The 18991-nt window shown below is 28.1% G+C and overlaps 2 protein-coding genes across 2 annotated transcripts in view; one reads left to right on the forward strand and one right to left on the reverse strand.

The window, feature by feature from the left end:
- Positions 1 to 1336: 1336 nt before the first annotated feature.
- klar (klarsicht) overlaps positions 1337 to 18991 on the forward strand; it is a 138069-nt gene continuing 120414 nt past the window's right edge. The window contains exons 1-2 of the mRNA XM_089223454.1: positions 1337 to 1409; positions 1961 to 2025. Coding sequence (XP_089079580.1) covers positions 1337 to 1409; positions 1961 to 2025 — 138 coding nt within the window. The remainder of the gene's footprint in view (positions 1410 to 1960; positions 2026 to 18991) is intronic.
- On the reverse strand, positions 7067 to 16086 carry LOC107165959 (uncharacterized). The gene is made up of 21 exons (XM_089222657.1): positions 15848 to 16086; positions 15322 to 15381; positions 15038 to 15262; positions 14515 to 14738; positions 13878 to 14076; positions 13527 to 13616; positions 13043 to 13159; positions 12772 to 12912; positions 11389 to 11526; positions 11170 to 11306; positions 10209 to 10398; positions 10046 to 10116; positions 9682 to 9913; positions 9478 to 9587; positions 9213 to 9408; positions 8733 to 8872; positions 8427 to 8592; positions 8054 to 8292; positions 7895 to 7967; positions 7593 to 7804; positions 7067 to 7409 (listed from the first exon to the last, which is right to left on the reverse strand). Exons 1-21 carry the CDS (start codon positions 15939 to 15941, stop codon positions 7230 to 7232), a joined length of 3234 nt encoding a protein of 1077 aa, XP_089078783.1. The 5' UTR covers positions 15942 to 16086; the 3' UTR covers positions 7067 to 7229.

The following is an 18991-nucleotide window of genomic DNA, read 5'->3' on the forward strand; positions in this document are numbered from 1 at the left end:
CATACATATATTTATGAATTAATAAACAATTGGACTTTATTTTCCAACTTCGTTGTTTGTTAACAAAGTTTTGTTTAATAATGGTAGAACATCACTTTGAAATAATACGAACTTGGTGACTCAAGTCTTTCCATCGAGTGTCACTCATTCTGTACTATTAACTTTTTGAATTTATGTCTCGGACAGTAGAACGTTTCGTCATACCACACACACTGTTAATCAAAAATTAATATATAGGTACTCATTGTGTATCGCCACATCAGTTAACAGAAACAATCAATTTATTGGTATACGCGTTGTATAATAGTTCATCTACTATTTTTATTTTTTTATTTTTATTTTATAATATTTGTTTGGATAAATAAAAACGGGATAACATATAAATAACTCATTACAGGTAGCAGTAAATAACGTTCGTTCAAAAAAAATGTCATTTAGCAACAAACAAACTATACTAGCTGGGTGATCCATTTTAACTTATACAATATAATCTTGTAAGAAAACTGTTATTACTTTTCATACATTTTTATGAAACGTGTGATTTTCGGACATAATACAAAAATCAGTTTTTGGTTATGAACATACGAATGTGTATAGACGAGCTCGGACCACAACTTTTCCGGGGTATACAATCAAAATCGATTTTGAAAAAAAGCATTATTATTATAGTAAAATATACATCGACTTTAAGTGTATAGAAAAATAATAATAGAATTCGCTTAATTATGTAATCCACTGGTGGATAAACTTTTGGCTTTTTTTTATTATTTAATGTTTATTAAATCATTCGTAGCCCGCCGTCGCTTTATTAATTCGCATTTGGCGCACAAGTAGACGGCTGTGTTATGTATATACATATATTATATTATGTTCACTCGTAATTGAATTTATGTGCTCCATTCGGTTCGCAGACCTAAACGCCGGGCTCGGAGCGGGGGCGAATGGAGATGCGGAAACTTTCGGTTTCGAATAAAATGTATACGTAAAATAACAATAATAATAGTAATAATTGTTGAATTTTTCAGAGCACGTGGACGTCTGTGTCTGTGTGTGAGTGTATACCACTATATATATTATTATTAGTATTAGGATTCTATGACCGGGGTGAGGCGTTACGCGTAAAAGGAAAAACGACGACGACGACGCTCGGGTCGTTTCGGGCTCGCGTATTTTATGCATTGCGCGCTCGGGAATAAAATACGCGTCTACGTCGCGCGGGTAGCAGCTTGTCCGTGGCAATAAATATATATTTTACGTCACCCGCCCAAAAAAAAAAAGCAGGGAAAAAACGTACGTAAATATTTACTCTTCCGGCGAAACCCGTGCCCTATAATATATGAAGTGCGGTGTACCGACGCCGCCGCCAGGGGAATTGCAGAGCGCGTCTTCTTCGCCGCTCCGAACCGGAAGTATTGAGATTTATGAAAATCACCTGAACTGAACGAAATACGCGAGTACGTATATACGGTTTTACGACTTGTCCGTCTGTCGTTGGCTTATTTTGGATCTCTATGCAGGTCGTAGGCTGCTAATATTATACTTTATTCGAGTACACACGTGTTTTATAATTTAAGAGGAGTAAAATTTTACGCTTCGATTTCGATTGGCATACATACAGTGACAGACGGGCTCAACCGACGTTTCGTATAATATATATAGGTATTATATTATCTGCACAACAATAAAATTTAATTATTTGTTGAAGATTAAAATGTTTAACATTTGTATATAAGAATATAAGACGATTTTGCGAGGTCTTAATTATTTAGCAGTTTCAATTTTAGAAATCAATCGTAATAAAACTATCGTTGTCTTACCTTCATGTTTTTTAACTGTGATATTATATTCAAGCGTATTTTAAAAGAGTTCTTTTAAAGTATTATACTTATTTTACGACTAAATATTAATAATTATTTTTTTATTTTTCAGGTATGTATCTGTGGAGATTTGAAATAATTAGAGATTAAATTATACAACAAATCTACAGCGTTTAACTTATTGTTGTTGTGTATAGATTTCGATTGGGTGAGTTTGATAATTAGTGCATTATATCATAATATATTATATTACCAATCTTAAATCGTAAAATAAAGTAAATTTATGCAAAGGGTTACATTATATATAAACAACTTTATTAGTACCTATATAAATATATATGTGTAAGATGAAATGTCAAAAATAGCAACAATGATCCTTATTATATTTCGATTTAGTTTCAAATGGTATTATATGAATGGTCCTGGATTCGAGTTTAATTCATGATTTTTCTGAACGCGTATTTGTAATTCGTGTTTGTTGTCTTAATCTGCCGTGATTCGCCGCGTGTTTTGTTAAGTTGTAAGTTTACTTGCGCGGTTCCGATTTTTGAGACATTATATACACCATAATACCATATATATTTAGTCTTCATGAAATACATATAATATATTCAATTAAAATAACGTAAAATTTAAAAAAATTTGTAGTGTTACGAGTCTCCGCCCTGTGTAAGCTATTGCGGAGCACCAACGGCTCCTAGGAACACGGTTTGGGAACCGCTGCCGTAGATGAATCAATGTCCGCTGTTTTAGTGTAACAAAAATAATCAGGATACTTTAATAGAGGTATATATTGTATAAAATGTTGCCATATATATGTTTCGTTATTATTTAAACGAAATAACATTTCATCTTTCGATTTGACTGGCGTTTTAATATATATTTGTCGCACACTGACAAAGTTTTTTACGTGTCATAAGCTTGGTGTGAACTTTTGATTTGCACAGTATGCCACTATGCCATTCACAGCGATGGTATATTAATTACAAGATGTCTGCATGCACGTCATCACTGTTGAACCTAAATAATTTACTTTACAGATTACGATCGTAATAATACTATAATAGGTTATAGGTAGTCATCAATTCTGAACTGTGAATTCATCTTACTAAAGACTATTATAATAGTGTATATTTATAAGTTACTTTTTAACTTAAGTAGCACGAGTGTACGACGAAGTATCACAAGTCACAACTTATAGGTATGCGCTAAAATTTAGCCAGAATACAACATGTTTATTGTACCAATAGCCAATAGGTATAATAATGAAGTAACAAAAGGTGACATTTAACTGTTTTTAAACTGAATTTAAAAATGTTAATAAATAACTATAAAAAAATGTCATAAATATTTTTTATATATTCATTCAAATAAGTAGTAAAAAATACAACCTTTATAACCAAATAACATATTTTTTCAATTTGTCTGTATTCGCTGTACCTAAATACTAAAACACATGAAAAATATTTTAAAAATTTACAAAATATAATTTCGTGCATGTCACTGCAGGTATAATAAAATTTAGGCCTCTTCATTTCTTATTATCATGCTTATTTTATTGTTTTAAACGTATTTCAATCCCTGATAGCCATTTAGATTTTCATAGTTCTACACTTTTGTGCTTAATATATGTATATAGAAAAACGGAGTTTTGCATTTTTTGCTCTTTCCGTAAATTAATTATAAGAAAAATAAAATTTTCTTTATTTTACTGTACTTAGTTTAATATTTGTTAACTAACTTTTTACTGTGCTGTAGGTATAAATAATAGTATAAATAATATTACATACATTTGGCATGAAGTGATTTATTTACAATCGATAACGATATTTTATATGCACGTTGTAGGTATAAAAGGTATTTACGGATTGCAGTTATTGATATTTAAAATCGTTCCATAATAGTAATAATTTATCTTATATCTACTCCCATCAAAATGAATACAAAGAAAAACCATTTAGTTCTCAATAATATATCATTATAAATTCTTATTTAAAATCAATTGTTACAAGAATTATGTGTAAAATACTTGTGCTGCGTATTATATGTATATTTTAGATGATATTTTATTTAACAGCAATGATAAGTACTATACGTACTTAATATCTGCGGTTTAAATATGGAAATATTTTAAAATCGAAATTATTATTCAAAACGTTAGCGACTGGTTTCATTGATGTCCGCTATAATATGTCATGGAAAAACGTGCACGTTTCATGAACTGCAGCCAGCGGCATTTTGACAAAACGTTCAAATTGACTTTTTTTCGGACAAATTTAGTTGTGATAAAAATTATTTGGACATAACCGTAGCAACTATTTGAATATTTCACATTATAGGTATAGTTATTATATTTTTTTATAATACAATATTTTTCAGTTTTCACTACAAAATAAATATTATTGTACAAATATAATTTTACTATGAGCAGCTCGTCGTGAAATGAATGATGAGCAGCTCAGCATTAATATATTGCAGTGAAATTTCTAAGTACCAGACACTTTCTGTAATTGAAATTTTGTCCGATATTTAGAGGGTTCTGTTTGTAGACACGCTTTGTAGTCTCCCCCACCAAAAAAAATATAAAAAATTCACTACTTGGAGATGTCCGTTAGTGGAAGTTTCACTGTTGTATAAGTAAAGTATCATATATAATCGTAAGGAAGAATGATGGAATTTTGTGGTTATTATGAATACAAAAGTATAATTGTTTATCGTCGTTAGATATAGTAGTGTGTATATTGTATAATATTTTTACCGTAATACTGCATCAGTTGCAGTCTAGAAATTAAATCGAATTTTGAATTTTGAGTTGCAATTTATTTAAGCTCTTCTACTTTTTTTTTAGCCAAAAATTCTCAACCATTTGATGGTTTGATGAAAATGTTTTTACTTTCAACCACTGTGCACGCGTATTCTTATTTTAGATTAATAACCAACGTTTTCAGTCGTTTTGTTCTGAACAATTTTACACTCGACGTCTGCAGACAATAGGAAAACATTAAAACATAGTATGGATTCTCATGTATACATATATATACGCTTGTCGCTTGCCAAATATGTGGTTCATTTGTGTGTGCATCATATATGCGTCCTGAGTAAAATAGATGTGCATCATTAATCATTATTGTTAAACCTGTAAATTTCATAGAAACTTTTTGTGTGTGAAAAAATAATAAATAAATTAAATTTGTTATCTGGCTTAACATATAGCCATTCTGGTAATCCGTAGAAAATAAATTATGAGACTTAAATAAAATATCATATTTATATTTTCAATTACCAATATTAGATCATATTTTGAAATTTAAAGCTAAATTTGAATACTATTTTTTTTTTTAAAACCTCGTGTTAATCATATATTATTCTATTAATACATTAATACATCAAATTTTCAAACAACAATTAAAATAAAAAGTGTTAATTTATTATTTAAAATATAGATATATTATATAATATCTACAATAACATACACTAACTGGCAAGTAGACAATAGCAGTTTATGTTTTCCAAATCAAATTGCTCATATTCTTTTAACTATATAATATATATTTGATATTATATAATTGTAAAATTATATCGACATATGAGTTTTGTTATAGCTTAAAAATAATGCATTTTAGTTTCGTTGATTTTAAAACTCATATTGGTACATAATATTATATGGATTGTAAAGAAACCATTCTTTATATTTTACCCATTGTAGTCCAACTTCACAATTAGATAAATATATAGATAGATAGATAGGTACAAATATATTATACATATATTTTACATAGTGACACTATAAGTTTTAGTGCTAATAGAATATTAAAATACATATTTGTTTAAAAATCATCCAGCAACAACACATTTTCTGATTTAAATGAAGTCTATAATTTTAAAATCATTCTTATGAATTTAATATTAAATACATATAGTATATTTAATGAATATTGAATACTAATATAGCAACTTCGTCGTTAATAAAATTCTAGAAATCCTAGTTTAGTGTGTGTGTATACCGGTGTGTTTTAATAACTTCTACTTGATGCCGATGTTCACTAAGAATTGTTGTTTTTATACTCTGAACGAACGCTTTTATTTTATAACCCTACCCCGGATTATTCCGGAATATTAGTTCTATTAGAATCAGATTAATTTTATTTGCCGAAGCTTAAAAATATAAATTGCATAAGTATACATATGTTTTTGACAGTTTTTGACGATCCACTCTAACAGGTGTGCCGCTTTAAATTCGAAAGCTTTTATCGCCGAATTGGTTCGGTTGAACGATTAGAATTTTTAAACGTTTTGAAGTAACTTTATTCTGCAATTAAAAGGACATGATCTAACCTATATACTTATACTGCCTTTAAAATGTTTAAATGTTTACCCGGTTATGTCGTAATAATATTTTGGAGTGTCTAATTTATTACAGTTTCCTATTTTTCTTAATTTAAAACCTGATTGAAATTACATTTGTATTAATAATTGATTGTTAAAAGCTTGATCATAGATAGGCCACTCTGTTCATGATTTTGGGAATAGAAATATACTAATCATTTTATCTTAAAATAATAAATTATAGTTATATCTTATGTAAATTGATCGGTATTGCAGTAATTATTTATGGCTTTGTTGAATTTTTCAAAAATAACTGGCTATATTATAACCTGCAGTAACCACACACTATTTTAAAGTCATCTCGATTTCATTAATATAATTCTATACCGGCTTAATCTGATTAGTTCTTATAATAGTGTAATTCATTGTTTTCACCATTATGTAATGAATGTACTTGGTAATAACTTATTATTTGGCTTCATCTTATGCGAGTAAATGCTTAATTAGCTTTAATAGGTCAAATTACAATCATACATTTTGAACAGTTTCAAGTAAAAATTAGAGTATATCATAGAAATGGAAATTTTGTCAATTTTTATTATTTATTCGTCATGCATACCTACATAGTTATTTTTAAATCTTTATACATAATATATTATAATATACTATATATTATATGTGTCGTCAGTTCATGCCCATAATTTATTTCTTTGTTTTATAAATGAGTGATATGACTTAAATATAAATAATGTTTAATTTAATTTCAGATCTGTATAAGAAATAAATAGTAAAAGAGATAATATAGTTTTAAAAATCAACGTTGGGCTATTATGATTATAATTAATACAATCTTACTATTATTTGAAAATACAAATCACTTTAAATACATTTCATACTTACATAAAAATAATAACATTTATAAGTATGAAAGGTAACACAATATATGTTTTATTTCAAGTTGCTTTCAAGTGAACGATAATAAAACACAATGAATATAAAATAATAATAATACAAATTACCGAAACTTAATTTTAACGTGCAATGATGTTCTACGTTCATACAGCTTCACTATGTCAATTGCAGAAATTAATTTTTATGTTCGTCTGGCATCTGCGTCGTAAGTGTTATATTCAGATGGTTTTCAACACTTTCAATGACCACGGGAGTGGATAGAGTCGTCACGTGTATCCTATTAGTTTGACCATATGATGAAGTCTTCGATAAAACACCGATCGAATAAGTGGAACCGGGCATCAAGTCGTTTATCTGAAATTTTCAAAAGCATAAATATATATCTATTAATTCGTTACCGCCTATGGCTATCTGCTGTATGGTGTATGGATATCACTATATCAGTACCTATTGCTTATATTCGCTGTAACGCGTAACTACATTATTAATTATTCCGCGATCGATCTTAAATCTACATTAAAAAAACTTAAAAATTACCGTGCAATTATAAGATGGGAGTTCTTTTGCTATCAGAATCTCTATATCGGGTTTGGTGACGCAGCATTTATCGATGTCTTTAGATGAAATCTCTTCGGTGCTTACTATGAACGATTTTAGTACACCGTTGAATACCAATGGAATGTCCCATTCCAGTGAAATGTTTGTAGAGCCAACGTATGTTGTCCTGAGATTTTCTGGTTTATCAGCAACTGTTAACATTTGTATTGAGCATATATTGTTGTTTAACTTTTTTGAGACCTGTAACTAAGTATTTTGTACACCTAGTAATGTATACTTACATCCTTCAGTGAAATTGGTGACGACTGATGCCGTCAAACCACCTGTAGGAAAGTCTACCGACTTGGCCTTTATCTGTATAAAATACACAATATTATATGAAGTTTTATATTATAGCTTATAAAAAACTTTAATTTGATATTTGTTGAATAGTATTATACTTTTATTGTGTATTGGTGGTTTGGTATAAGGCTTTCAAAGGTAGTGCAGTATAGTTTTGGCCAAGCAATGCATCTTTGGGGTTCTATAGTAATTTGCTTTGTGTTATTCATATTCTCGTCGATTGCGCTGATGATAAAACCGTTGATGATGTTTTCGTCAGAGAAACTCCATCTGATTCCAATTGATTTGCGTTTCAAGTTTTTCTTGTAAACTATTAATTCATCCACTGGTTCTAAAACTGAAATGTAATAAAAATAATGTATGATATATAGTATGCACTAAAATACCCAGTGGCGTGTATGCATGACATCATAAGGGAAAGGAAATTGATGTCAAACTATTTGGGAACAAAATGTACAGTATCATTATTACATTTAGTTTTGGTTTTGAACGGTATCAACAATCCTTGTTCGGAGTTGTATCCATAATTCGTCAGTACGTATAATTGCAGTTCGTATTTGGTGTCGGGTTTTAATCCGTCGTAGTTCACCGTGTTTTGTTTAGTTGAGATTTTTATTTGCGTGCCATCGGTAATGTCCTATGTACAATACGGTATCATTTTTTTTTGTTTAAATTTTATAAAAATCTAAAATATTATTTGATATTGTTTTGTATGATTATGTGTAAATGTATGTTGTGTAGATGTCACAAAAAGTCAAATTGATGCACTATACTAACTTTAAGTATGACCTGATATCCTCGAAAGAAACCATTTAATTTAGTACACTCAGTCTTGTTTATCGTCCAATTAAAGTATGCGCTTTGATTGGTGACAAACGAACCATTTGCATCGTTAATTACAGGTGTTAATTTTGGATCTATAAATATCAGTTGGATATTATAAAAGGTTTTGAATGGGTTTAAGAGTGTGCAACACCCGTATTTGTTATCTCTGCAGTCTTACAAATGCGTAACATAGCAAATTTACGCTCAGCAGTTAATGTTTTACCCCGTTAGCTTAACAATTGAATGATAATTCCTAATATGAAACTTGTTGGTAAGAACATTATTTGTTTTTTTGGGTGTATTTTTACATTAATTCAGTTTTTAAGTGAGTTATGCGCGTATAATATATTGTAAAATAAAAATGCTCATAACTGAGACAACAAATACGGGTGTTGCACCCTCTTAATACTGACATTTTTGAAAACTACTTACTAGAGATAGGTGTTTTTACAAAAACTGTATTAGTGTAGTCGTTGTAAGTATAGCCTTCAATTATGGGGTCAACTTTTATAACATACTGTGTATTCGGAGTCAAATCTATAATTTCGCATCTTGTCTGATTGTAAACTAACAGCGATGTCCAGTTGTTAGTAAGGACTTCGTTTGAACAGCTAAAATGTTTAATAACCTAAACATAATTTTCAATAAATTAACTTAAAATGTTGCCGTATAGTTATTTATAGTATGAACGTCATACCTTGTATTTAATTGTATAATTCAACGACCTTTTTACATATTTTTCGTCAATATCCCACGTTATTAACAGTGATGAACTCTGATTTAGTTTGGCTTTTATGTTTTTTATTTCTACAAAATGAATTATCAAAAATGAATTTTTATTTTTATGGTGTATAAACATTTCAATAAAATTATATTTTTTCAAATGCTGTATGTACAATACCATATAGTTCAGTGTAAATATATGATATTTGTGATGGTGTAGCTTGACCCGTAGCCCATATTGCTGTTACTTGAACTGCATATTTTTCACCAGATAGTAGATTTTCAAAAATATGTCCATTATTATTATTAGATTTTACTTCTTCTGAATAACTTTTTTGCTGTGTATCGGTGTACATCAGTTTTAACAGGTATTCAGTTATTTTACAGTCCTTTTCGTTTTGATTGTTAATCTATACATGTAATAATAAACATTAGAATTAATTATATCTTATATTTGTTTGGAATTAAAAAGAAAACAAGGAATAAAATAACCGTAAGGAACATGCTGAAATACATTACCCAATTTTATTTTAGTTGTTTACCTTGTACCAAGTAACATTGATGTAGTCTGTTCCACTCAATAATTTGACATCATAATCAATATTTCTTGGAACTTAATTATAAAAAAAAATTATTATTTAACAACTATATGTTCTATACTGTTATTAATAATTTAAATTATTTTTTTGTCAGTATTGTGTATACTTAGGCATTTAGTTGAGGAATTGGCTATTTTGATATCCTCTATATTGTAATTTCCGTCTTCTGATACTAGTATCACACCGAAAGAGTACGAAATTCCCGATTCAAGGTCGTCTATGATTTCTATTACGGATTTCTGTTTTCCGAGTTCTTTTAGTTCCAAGTATTGAAATTCAGATTCGTTTGAAGAGTCCTTAAATATATATAAATATTATAGATGCAACTAAATGAGAAGCGTTCCAAATATATGAATATATAACCTCTTTCCCCCTTATATGTATTCGTATTTTGATAAATTATTGTTAGTTAATATAATTAAAATATTTATTGAATTTTTATTCTATATACCAACTGCTATACTTATTACCATAGAATTTATCACAACCCTTATCAGGCTTATCCTAACTTTTTAGTTAGTTGGACTGGTTTTTTGAACATCGAAAATAGATTATGTTTAAGTTTTTTATATGGTTATAGTGACTTATATTAAAAGGACGCCACACTAGCATGAAGTTTCTCCGTCTAACAAACGTAGAACATGGCGAAAACTATACTTACGCGGACAACCGTTCTCCCTCAGTATTTATAGTAGAATTATCAAAATTTCACAACGGATAGGTAAGAATAGTGTCATAGCGTCGTTATTTTTTAAGAACATAAATATAATTAAAGTTATAATGCCCAAGAAAATATTATATTTCTACCATAAATCTTGTGGGAGAGCAGTTGTCCCGCGCAAGTACAGTTTTTGCTGTGTTCTACGTTTGTAAGACGGAAACAACGTATTCGGGTGTGGTTTCCACTTAACTACGAAGTTTTGAAACATTTTAGTTTGTATTTATTTTTTATTTTATGAGGATATTTTAAGACTCTCATTAGGTATGCTGTATGCGCTCTACAGACACGTTTATAAAAGTATTTCCATATTATAGGTATGTAATATTAATTGTTAAACGATATTTACCTTAAGTATGATTTGGTAATAGAAAGAGTTGACATTACTACTGCCTTCTATGTTTTCTGAATTAAAATTAATTTTCAATTTTAATGAATTAAAATCGGAGGATTCCAGTTCTGGCGGTGACTTGAGCCACGGATATTCTAATTGCAAAACAAATTATACCATATTAATTTTTTCTTTAACACAATAACACCGCATAGGTTTAATGATTTATAGCTTTACTTTCTTTGCAATCTGGAGCAATATAATTTGCCGTACATCCTTTGTCGCAAACACCAGTGTAAACATCACACGATTTCGATATACACCTCTCTGAACATTGTTGCTCGCAATTTACGCCATACGTACCACTCGTACATTCTTCCCATATAGGTATAATAATACAGTTTATATTTTATTAATAGAACTTGAATTCATGTTGTGCATTAAATATTAAATCTTAAATATAGAGCATTAGACACATCAAATGTCTAGAATAAATCGGAGCTAAGTCAATGAATGAAAAAAATATTGTGGAATAGATATGTAAATATAATCTGTAAATTTCCACTACGTGTAGGTCCGTTGGTAAGAAATATTTAGATCTTGGTTTTGAACACTTTAATTAATGGAATTAAAATTAAACAAATCATTTTTTTTTCACTATAGCTATTGACATTATCCTATTCATCGGAGAAGCTGAAGCATAATTCGTTTTATATGTAAAAACTTAAAACATAGTGGTTGACCTAGTTCTACATTATGGGGCATTAAAATCGAGAAAACTTACAATTTCAGCGCAATTAACACAACCATTGACAACCTTAAATAAATATTTCATATCATATTTTCGTCCACTCAGACAAACTAGCAATGTAAAAAGAGTGTAATAGCTTTGGTCAATAAGGAGAATATCGCATATGAGTTAAGTTAGAATTTGAAGGCCATGAAGTGGAAGAAAAGGTTTTGAGTATTATCTAAGAATTTAATTTCATAATTAAAGTATGGCAACCATACAGTGTTATATTCCAATTTTGATGGTACTTACTAAAAAAGTCTATAATGTTTCTATAACAATAGAATTAGTGAAATCTTCACAATATCTTGTACTAAAGCCTAAAATCATCTAGAATTTATTAAACTGTATGTAACAAGTGTTTAATATAAGTAAGAGTTGAATCAGACATTACAATAATAAATCGCTAATTTCATAAACACGTACCTACTTATCAAGGAAGACTGATTAATATGATAGGATTTGTATATAAGTGGCTCTCAAATTCTATAGAAAGATATAACTTTAAATTTATCAATATTTAATGATAATTTAATAATTGTACATCCGTCTGTCAAAATATTCAAATCCGTTTGTAATAAAAATGCATCATTATAGGAATTTGTTTGTGGAAATAATTTCAAATCACGGCAAAAAGAAGTTTACTTGAATGTAGAAAATTAAAAACATTAATAAGTTATAAGAAGAATAAAGGAGCCAAATGAGAACTTTGAGGTACACCTAAAGTTACATTGAAAGAATTAGATTTTAAATGTTCATATTTTAATATACATGTATATTAATTGTATTCAAATCATTATAATTAATTATATACATTGCGCTTACTATACCTGTGGTGCAATTGTCTCCTGTATATCCTGCCGGACACTTGCATCCAAAACCGTTGATACAAAACATCATTTGCCGACATTTTGTTTTGTGCATTGAACACATTCCGGTGCAGTCAACGCCAAACGCGTTCGGTCCACATCCTGATAAATATATATATATATATATATGCATATATAACATTTTCAAGTCATCCTATTTTTCTTATTTATACGCCAATCGCTTTCGATTTCAAATTTTCGACAATTTTAATGAATTTTTCAAATTATTTACCATGTTCGCATTTATTGCCTTTGAAGCCGGGAGGACACGTACAACCGTTTTCGTCTGAAAATCCTCCGTTAAGGCACTTCGAAGACGGTGATACAGATTTTTCCTGCCGCGTACTGTCTATAATTGTTGACATATTATGTTTAGCATAAGTGTTTTGGTACATCAATATGTGATTCAATTGTATATAAAATAAAACGTTTTCACATCTCTTGTGGGTACTTGTTTATTTTTATAACAGCTGTGAATATAATTATTTTTATGAGGGAATGAGAATTTTCATTCATCCTTTTATATACATCAATTGGTATTTTTTGTGTAGCATGAATGAAGTCAGATTAATTAAAACCTAACATGACTTGGAATATACAACATTGAGCAATAATTATACGCCCCCAAAACACTTTTTTGTTCCCAAAAAATGTTCATAGCACGATTGATAGAATATTCAAAATATATATTTATGTGCTTGCATATAATTTATTACCAAATGGATAAACATTGAAGGTTAGCAGAGATGCTTCATATGTTGTCTTTTGTAATTCTTTTGCAGCTATTGTCAATATTTCTTCCTGTTCTATTTAACATAAACAAACATATTCTTAGTGAATATAAAATAATAGACAGTGTTTATTAATATAATAGTATAATGTGCAGTAGAACAGTGTTATTATTTTAACTAACTTATAATTTATCTTTATCTACTGAACTGCAATGAAGTTTTTAATTTTAAGTAGGTATACCTAATCATTGATCATATGGACTATTTATAAATATTTAACATATTATATATAATTCGAGTTTGAAAAAAAATACATTTTTCGGTACTGCGTATTACCATACTCATCTGTGCATTGTGCTATTCGTTTGATTCCAATCTTACAACCTTCCAAGTACAGTGTTTCAAAATCAATTTCGTAGTATCTATTGTACGTTTCTACTATTGATGATTTTCTTTCGAGTTTAAAATTTAAACTGTATGTTTGGTTTTCATATAACCAGGTACTACTTTTGAAAAACACCGTTTTTAAAGTTTTCTGCGAAAAAATTCAAGTTTGAATTAAAATAAACATATACGTTAATATATAATTAACATTTACTATAGTGAAATGTTTACCAAAATTAGTATTTTTATTATGGTGGCATGCTTTAGTTTTCATAATTTTTGAAACATTTGATTGATAAAATAAATTGCTCGTAAACTTAAGGATTTATAAGTGTTAAATCCTACTGTGAAAAATAATGTTAAAAATTAAGTCAACGGCCCTGCAGGAATCAAACTCATATTATATCCTGCTTACCAGGCGATTACTCTAACACAGATCCAAGACGTGCATATTATAAGAGTGTTTTTGTTATTATACATTCAAATTATAAAAAGTGACTACGTAAATGCGTTTTAATATAATATATTACCTATATACTCGTATGTCGTATTATATATGTAGGTATTTAAATGTAAAAAACCAAATTACCGATTCTTGTATATTGTTAGAATATATGACTTGTTTTTCAAAACTATTGTCATCAGTTACGTCCATTGAAAACGTACACTTTGACTCATCTTCTAGTAAATACGAAACAGATATACACATTTTAATTGAATTTCTTTGTTTCCATTTGATTTTGAACGATTCTTCAGTTTTGTTAGCTTTCCACAATAATAATTCATAGGTGCGATTGATTTGCAGGTTTTCAGCTGGATGTGTAACGATTGATGATTGAATACATGTCAAAATTCAAAAACGTCAAGTTATTTAAAAAATATACAAACAAATTCTGACTGAACGTTTTTGGAAAAACATTCAAGGATATTTTTCGTATAAGTTGATGTATACAATATACATCATTGTTTCGCTATAACATCATAATATAATATATAATTACATACAATTTTATAGAATAAATTGCATCACCGTATATACCTGTTAGTATTTCCATAAATTTTTCAAAATTTAAACATATTAATTCGATATAGATATATAGTAATTTACGTACCAGACATAGGTAATTTAAAGACGGACCATTCGTTGATGTCGTACTCAATTTGATTTCGCGTGAAAATGTTGGATGGATACTTGCTATCTGCTATGAATTCTAGACTTTTCTTATCGGAACTCAGAATTATTCCATTAAACCCAATTGGCATACCAATTGCATTTGTTCTCAAATGAATTTCTGCATCATAGCATCCGAGACACTTGGAATTATTGAAAGATTCTCCTAAAAAGAGTAAATTTAATGTTAAGCTGTTTAAATTTCGATTGTAATTAAATATTTACGATTCCTTTCTTCTCCAGTATTATATCCCATTTTATAAATTGTTGTGATGTCATAGTGACCTGAGGAAAAAATTCAAAAGTTAAAATTATTTCTTTGCAAACACTGACAATAATTTACTACCTACTGAATTTAAATCAACACAGTTAACTACAGCAATGTATCAATTTATGTAATTTTATCATGTACATTAAAAAAATAATACTCATATAATATAATATTTTGTCTTTAAAAATAAATTCTTGTGGATAGTTGAATTTTTATACTGTGTAATATTTTTAAGACTTAATTATGTATATTATTGAGAAACATAAATATGTTGATGATGATGGGTTGATTAAAAATTAAAATATTTATGTATGCTCAAACTTAATAATATGCATAGTCTTGTAAATAATACATGGTCATATATGTTTAGCTACTTTAGTAATAATTTATTAGTTGTTATTTTATTATTACTTGTATCAAAAAATAATGTTTGATGTGGTTGTAAATATTAAAAATAGATTATAAAATTTAAAAATATACCTGTATGTGATTTGTATTCAATAACATTTTCTGCTGTTATTCCACTGATAACGAGAATATCTAAAATCAGTATAGTAACGATTTCTACTTTCATTATTGTACCTATAGGTATTTGAATAAATTCAAAATCTTAATATTTTCTTGAATTTAAAATTTATAATAGGTAATTTATATTATTTAAGCGCATAGGTGTATACTATGGATGACATCACTGTTCACCACTGCATATACAAAGTAAATGAAATCACATGAAATATATTGACGTACTTTATAGTTTTTGTTATCTGTAAGAATCTAGAGAAATTTAATCATTACTTCGTTAAATATCAAAACGTTTTAGCTATTATCGGTCTATTCTAGTCTAACTAATTATTCACATACAATATTATACAATATACATTATTGAAATGTTAATAATTCCTATATAAAAATAAATTAATACTTTGTACCCTACAAACATTTTACTGCGATACGGTGTTCGTTCAGACCATAATGTTATTTCTATTTTAGTTGAATTTTTTTTTTAATTTAAAATGTTTAGAGGCTTTTATTTATTAATTCGCAGAAATTTTAGATCCTTATAAAATATTTTATATCCTTCATATTTCATTAAAATATGTATTTCTAGAATGTTTACAATATCATCATTATGCATAATATATTAATTTACATCTTAAAAATAATTCTATTTAAGATGAGCTATGTAATTTGAGGTTAATATTATATTATATTGTTATTTTTTAATCATTGTGCAATAATGCAAGATGATAATTTAATCTTGAATTCAATTTTGCCAAAATCATTAAAATTCAAGATAACAATATTCGTTTCTCATTAAAAAACTCGAACTCCTTTGTTTGTGATACTTATATAAAAGTGAGATAAATGTATTAAAAAACGTCTTATTATTATAATAATTATTATGAACTATATCATTATTTTCATTTAATTTGTCCTGTTATATAAAGTTTTATTGCTAATCTTAACTACTGAATTAATTTTTAAACAAGGCTATAAAAATATATGTAATGGCGATAAGGTGTTATTAGATTGGTTTCTTAGGTGTGAATTGTATGTGTACCAAATCATTGATTTCTCTATAGCCAAATAATCTTTCTAGAGTAGGGACCTATATTTCCATGTACACGATCGATGATTGGATGATCCAAGTCATTAATCATAACATGCATATTTATAGACTTTCATAAAAGTATTTATTTTATTTTATAAAATAATTTATTTCATATTAATATATTGGTATAAGTTAATTGAAAAAAAATCGAAAAATAACTCGTTCAACGTATATGATGTATACAAAACGATGAACTTTCGATGATACAATCTTTAAATCCGAAAAAGTTAAATTTCGCTGTAATAACTTACACTAACATTGCTTTAAGCCATTATTAATAAATAGTTTCAGTTTATCGGTTAGAATTCAAATTCTAGGCTGGGCTGACGTCCGATGTACAACTAGAATGCTAGGAATATGTACAACATGTATAATATATTTGTGTGTAACAAAATTCTTTCAATGATTGCGTTATACATTATGGTGGACAATATAATATTATGGTCGATATTTAACGAACGAACGGGTTATGTTAGTGGTCGTTGCGGCGACTACTTGCTACAGCAAAATTTATGTTTGAGTGGTTTGGTCGATCACTCGACCCATCACTATATATATTCTATCATAAGTAGGTGCACGTATGGTTATGGTGTCAGTAATTTCAGAAATAAAACCTTGATTTCTAAACTACAATTTCAAATTGTGAGTGAAGAAATGAATATATTGATTTTACAATTCACATTTTTTTTGTGATTTTCTTCAACATCTTCTTTTCGGGTAAGAAAGTAGATCTATACATATATGCAGTGTGATCACGGTTTAAGGTGATACTAAATATTTCGGCCGGATGAACTTGTATTGAAATACATTTTGGGGGAAACCTAGGAGGTACTAAAATACACGCTTTGTGAATTTATCAAATTGTTAACACTTACGCACCGTATGTATTTTCTAATGGTAAACCTATTTTTAGCACATGATTTGGATTGACTGCATTTTTCAAGTCGATTTAACACATAGGTAATACTTGGCTCTAAGTTCAAGATTGAATGAATGACAAACATTGTTCAATTTTGAAAAAAAAATATGTATATTACGCACCTATGTTATTCATTAATTTTAGGTTCATCGTTCATGTATCTAATTTTATTTTTTTTTCATTAAATGTTATAATTTCTATGAACAAAATTTTCAAGTCATACGTTCAACGTTATTCGTATTGATAATAAGTATAATAATTAGTACTATAGAAGTACTTGAAGACACGCGTATAACAAATCACAAATTGAGCTGAAGAATACAAATTTAAGATCTAAAATTATTATAGTATTTAATATTTCTATTACTTATTAGTAGAGTTAGGATGTTGATGACCTAAAAAACACACAAAAAAGCCCTAAAAAAAGTGCAAAAATGCCCTAATAACTTCAAAAAATGACCTTAAAAATTATCTGATATACTAATTAAGTAAGTGAAAAAACTTATTTATAAATAATAATTTTTATTAGAGATATGGGTATAAATAAATTTTAATTTAATTAGTATTAAAATTATTTTTTACTAATAGTCTAAATCCAAAGTTAGATTTTAAATAAATTAAATTTATTCCCAAACTTGGGTGTAAAATTTGCCCTAAAATCTATAATATTGTGAAAAACCACATTGTATAAAAAGTACAAAAAATGCCCTAAAAGATGAAAAATGACTTAAAAATGTTGAAAAATGACGTTGAAAAACAAAAAAAATTCAAAAAATGCAAAAAAATTCAAAATAAAATTAGAATATTCTGCATCAAGGGAGCATGAAAAAAATCTTTAGCTAGGATAGCATTGTACAGAATAAAAGGAAAAAAATGAAAAAGTCATCAACATCCTAACTCTACTTATTAGTGCAGTAAAATAAACACAAACAAAAATGTTCATGTTATTCAAATATTTATGAATATTTTTGTTAATAAGTTGATATCTGGAAATTTATTTTCAGAAGGTATCACAATCACCCGCCAAAAATATTTAGACCAAGGTTATTATTATATTATTTTATCACTTTATGATACTATCCAGTGGCGTATT

This window comes from Diuraphis noxia, unplaced genomic scaffold (assembly GCF_037042655.1).
Source record: "Diuraphis noxia isolate RWA-SAM2 unplaced genomic scaffold, SU_Dnox_SAM2 contig0003, whole genome shotgun sequence".
Classification (NCBI taxonomy): Eukaryota; Metazoa; Arthropoda; class Insecta; order Hemiptera; family Aphididae; genus Diuraphis; species Diuraphis noxia.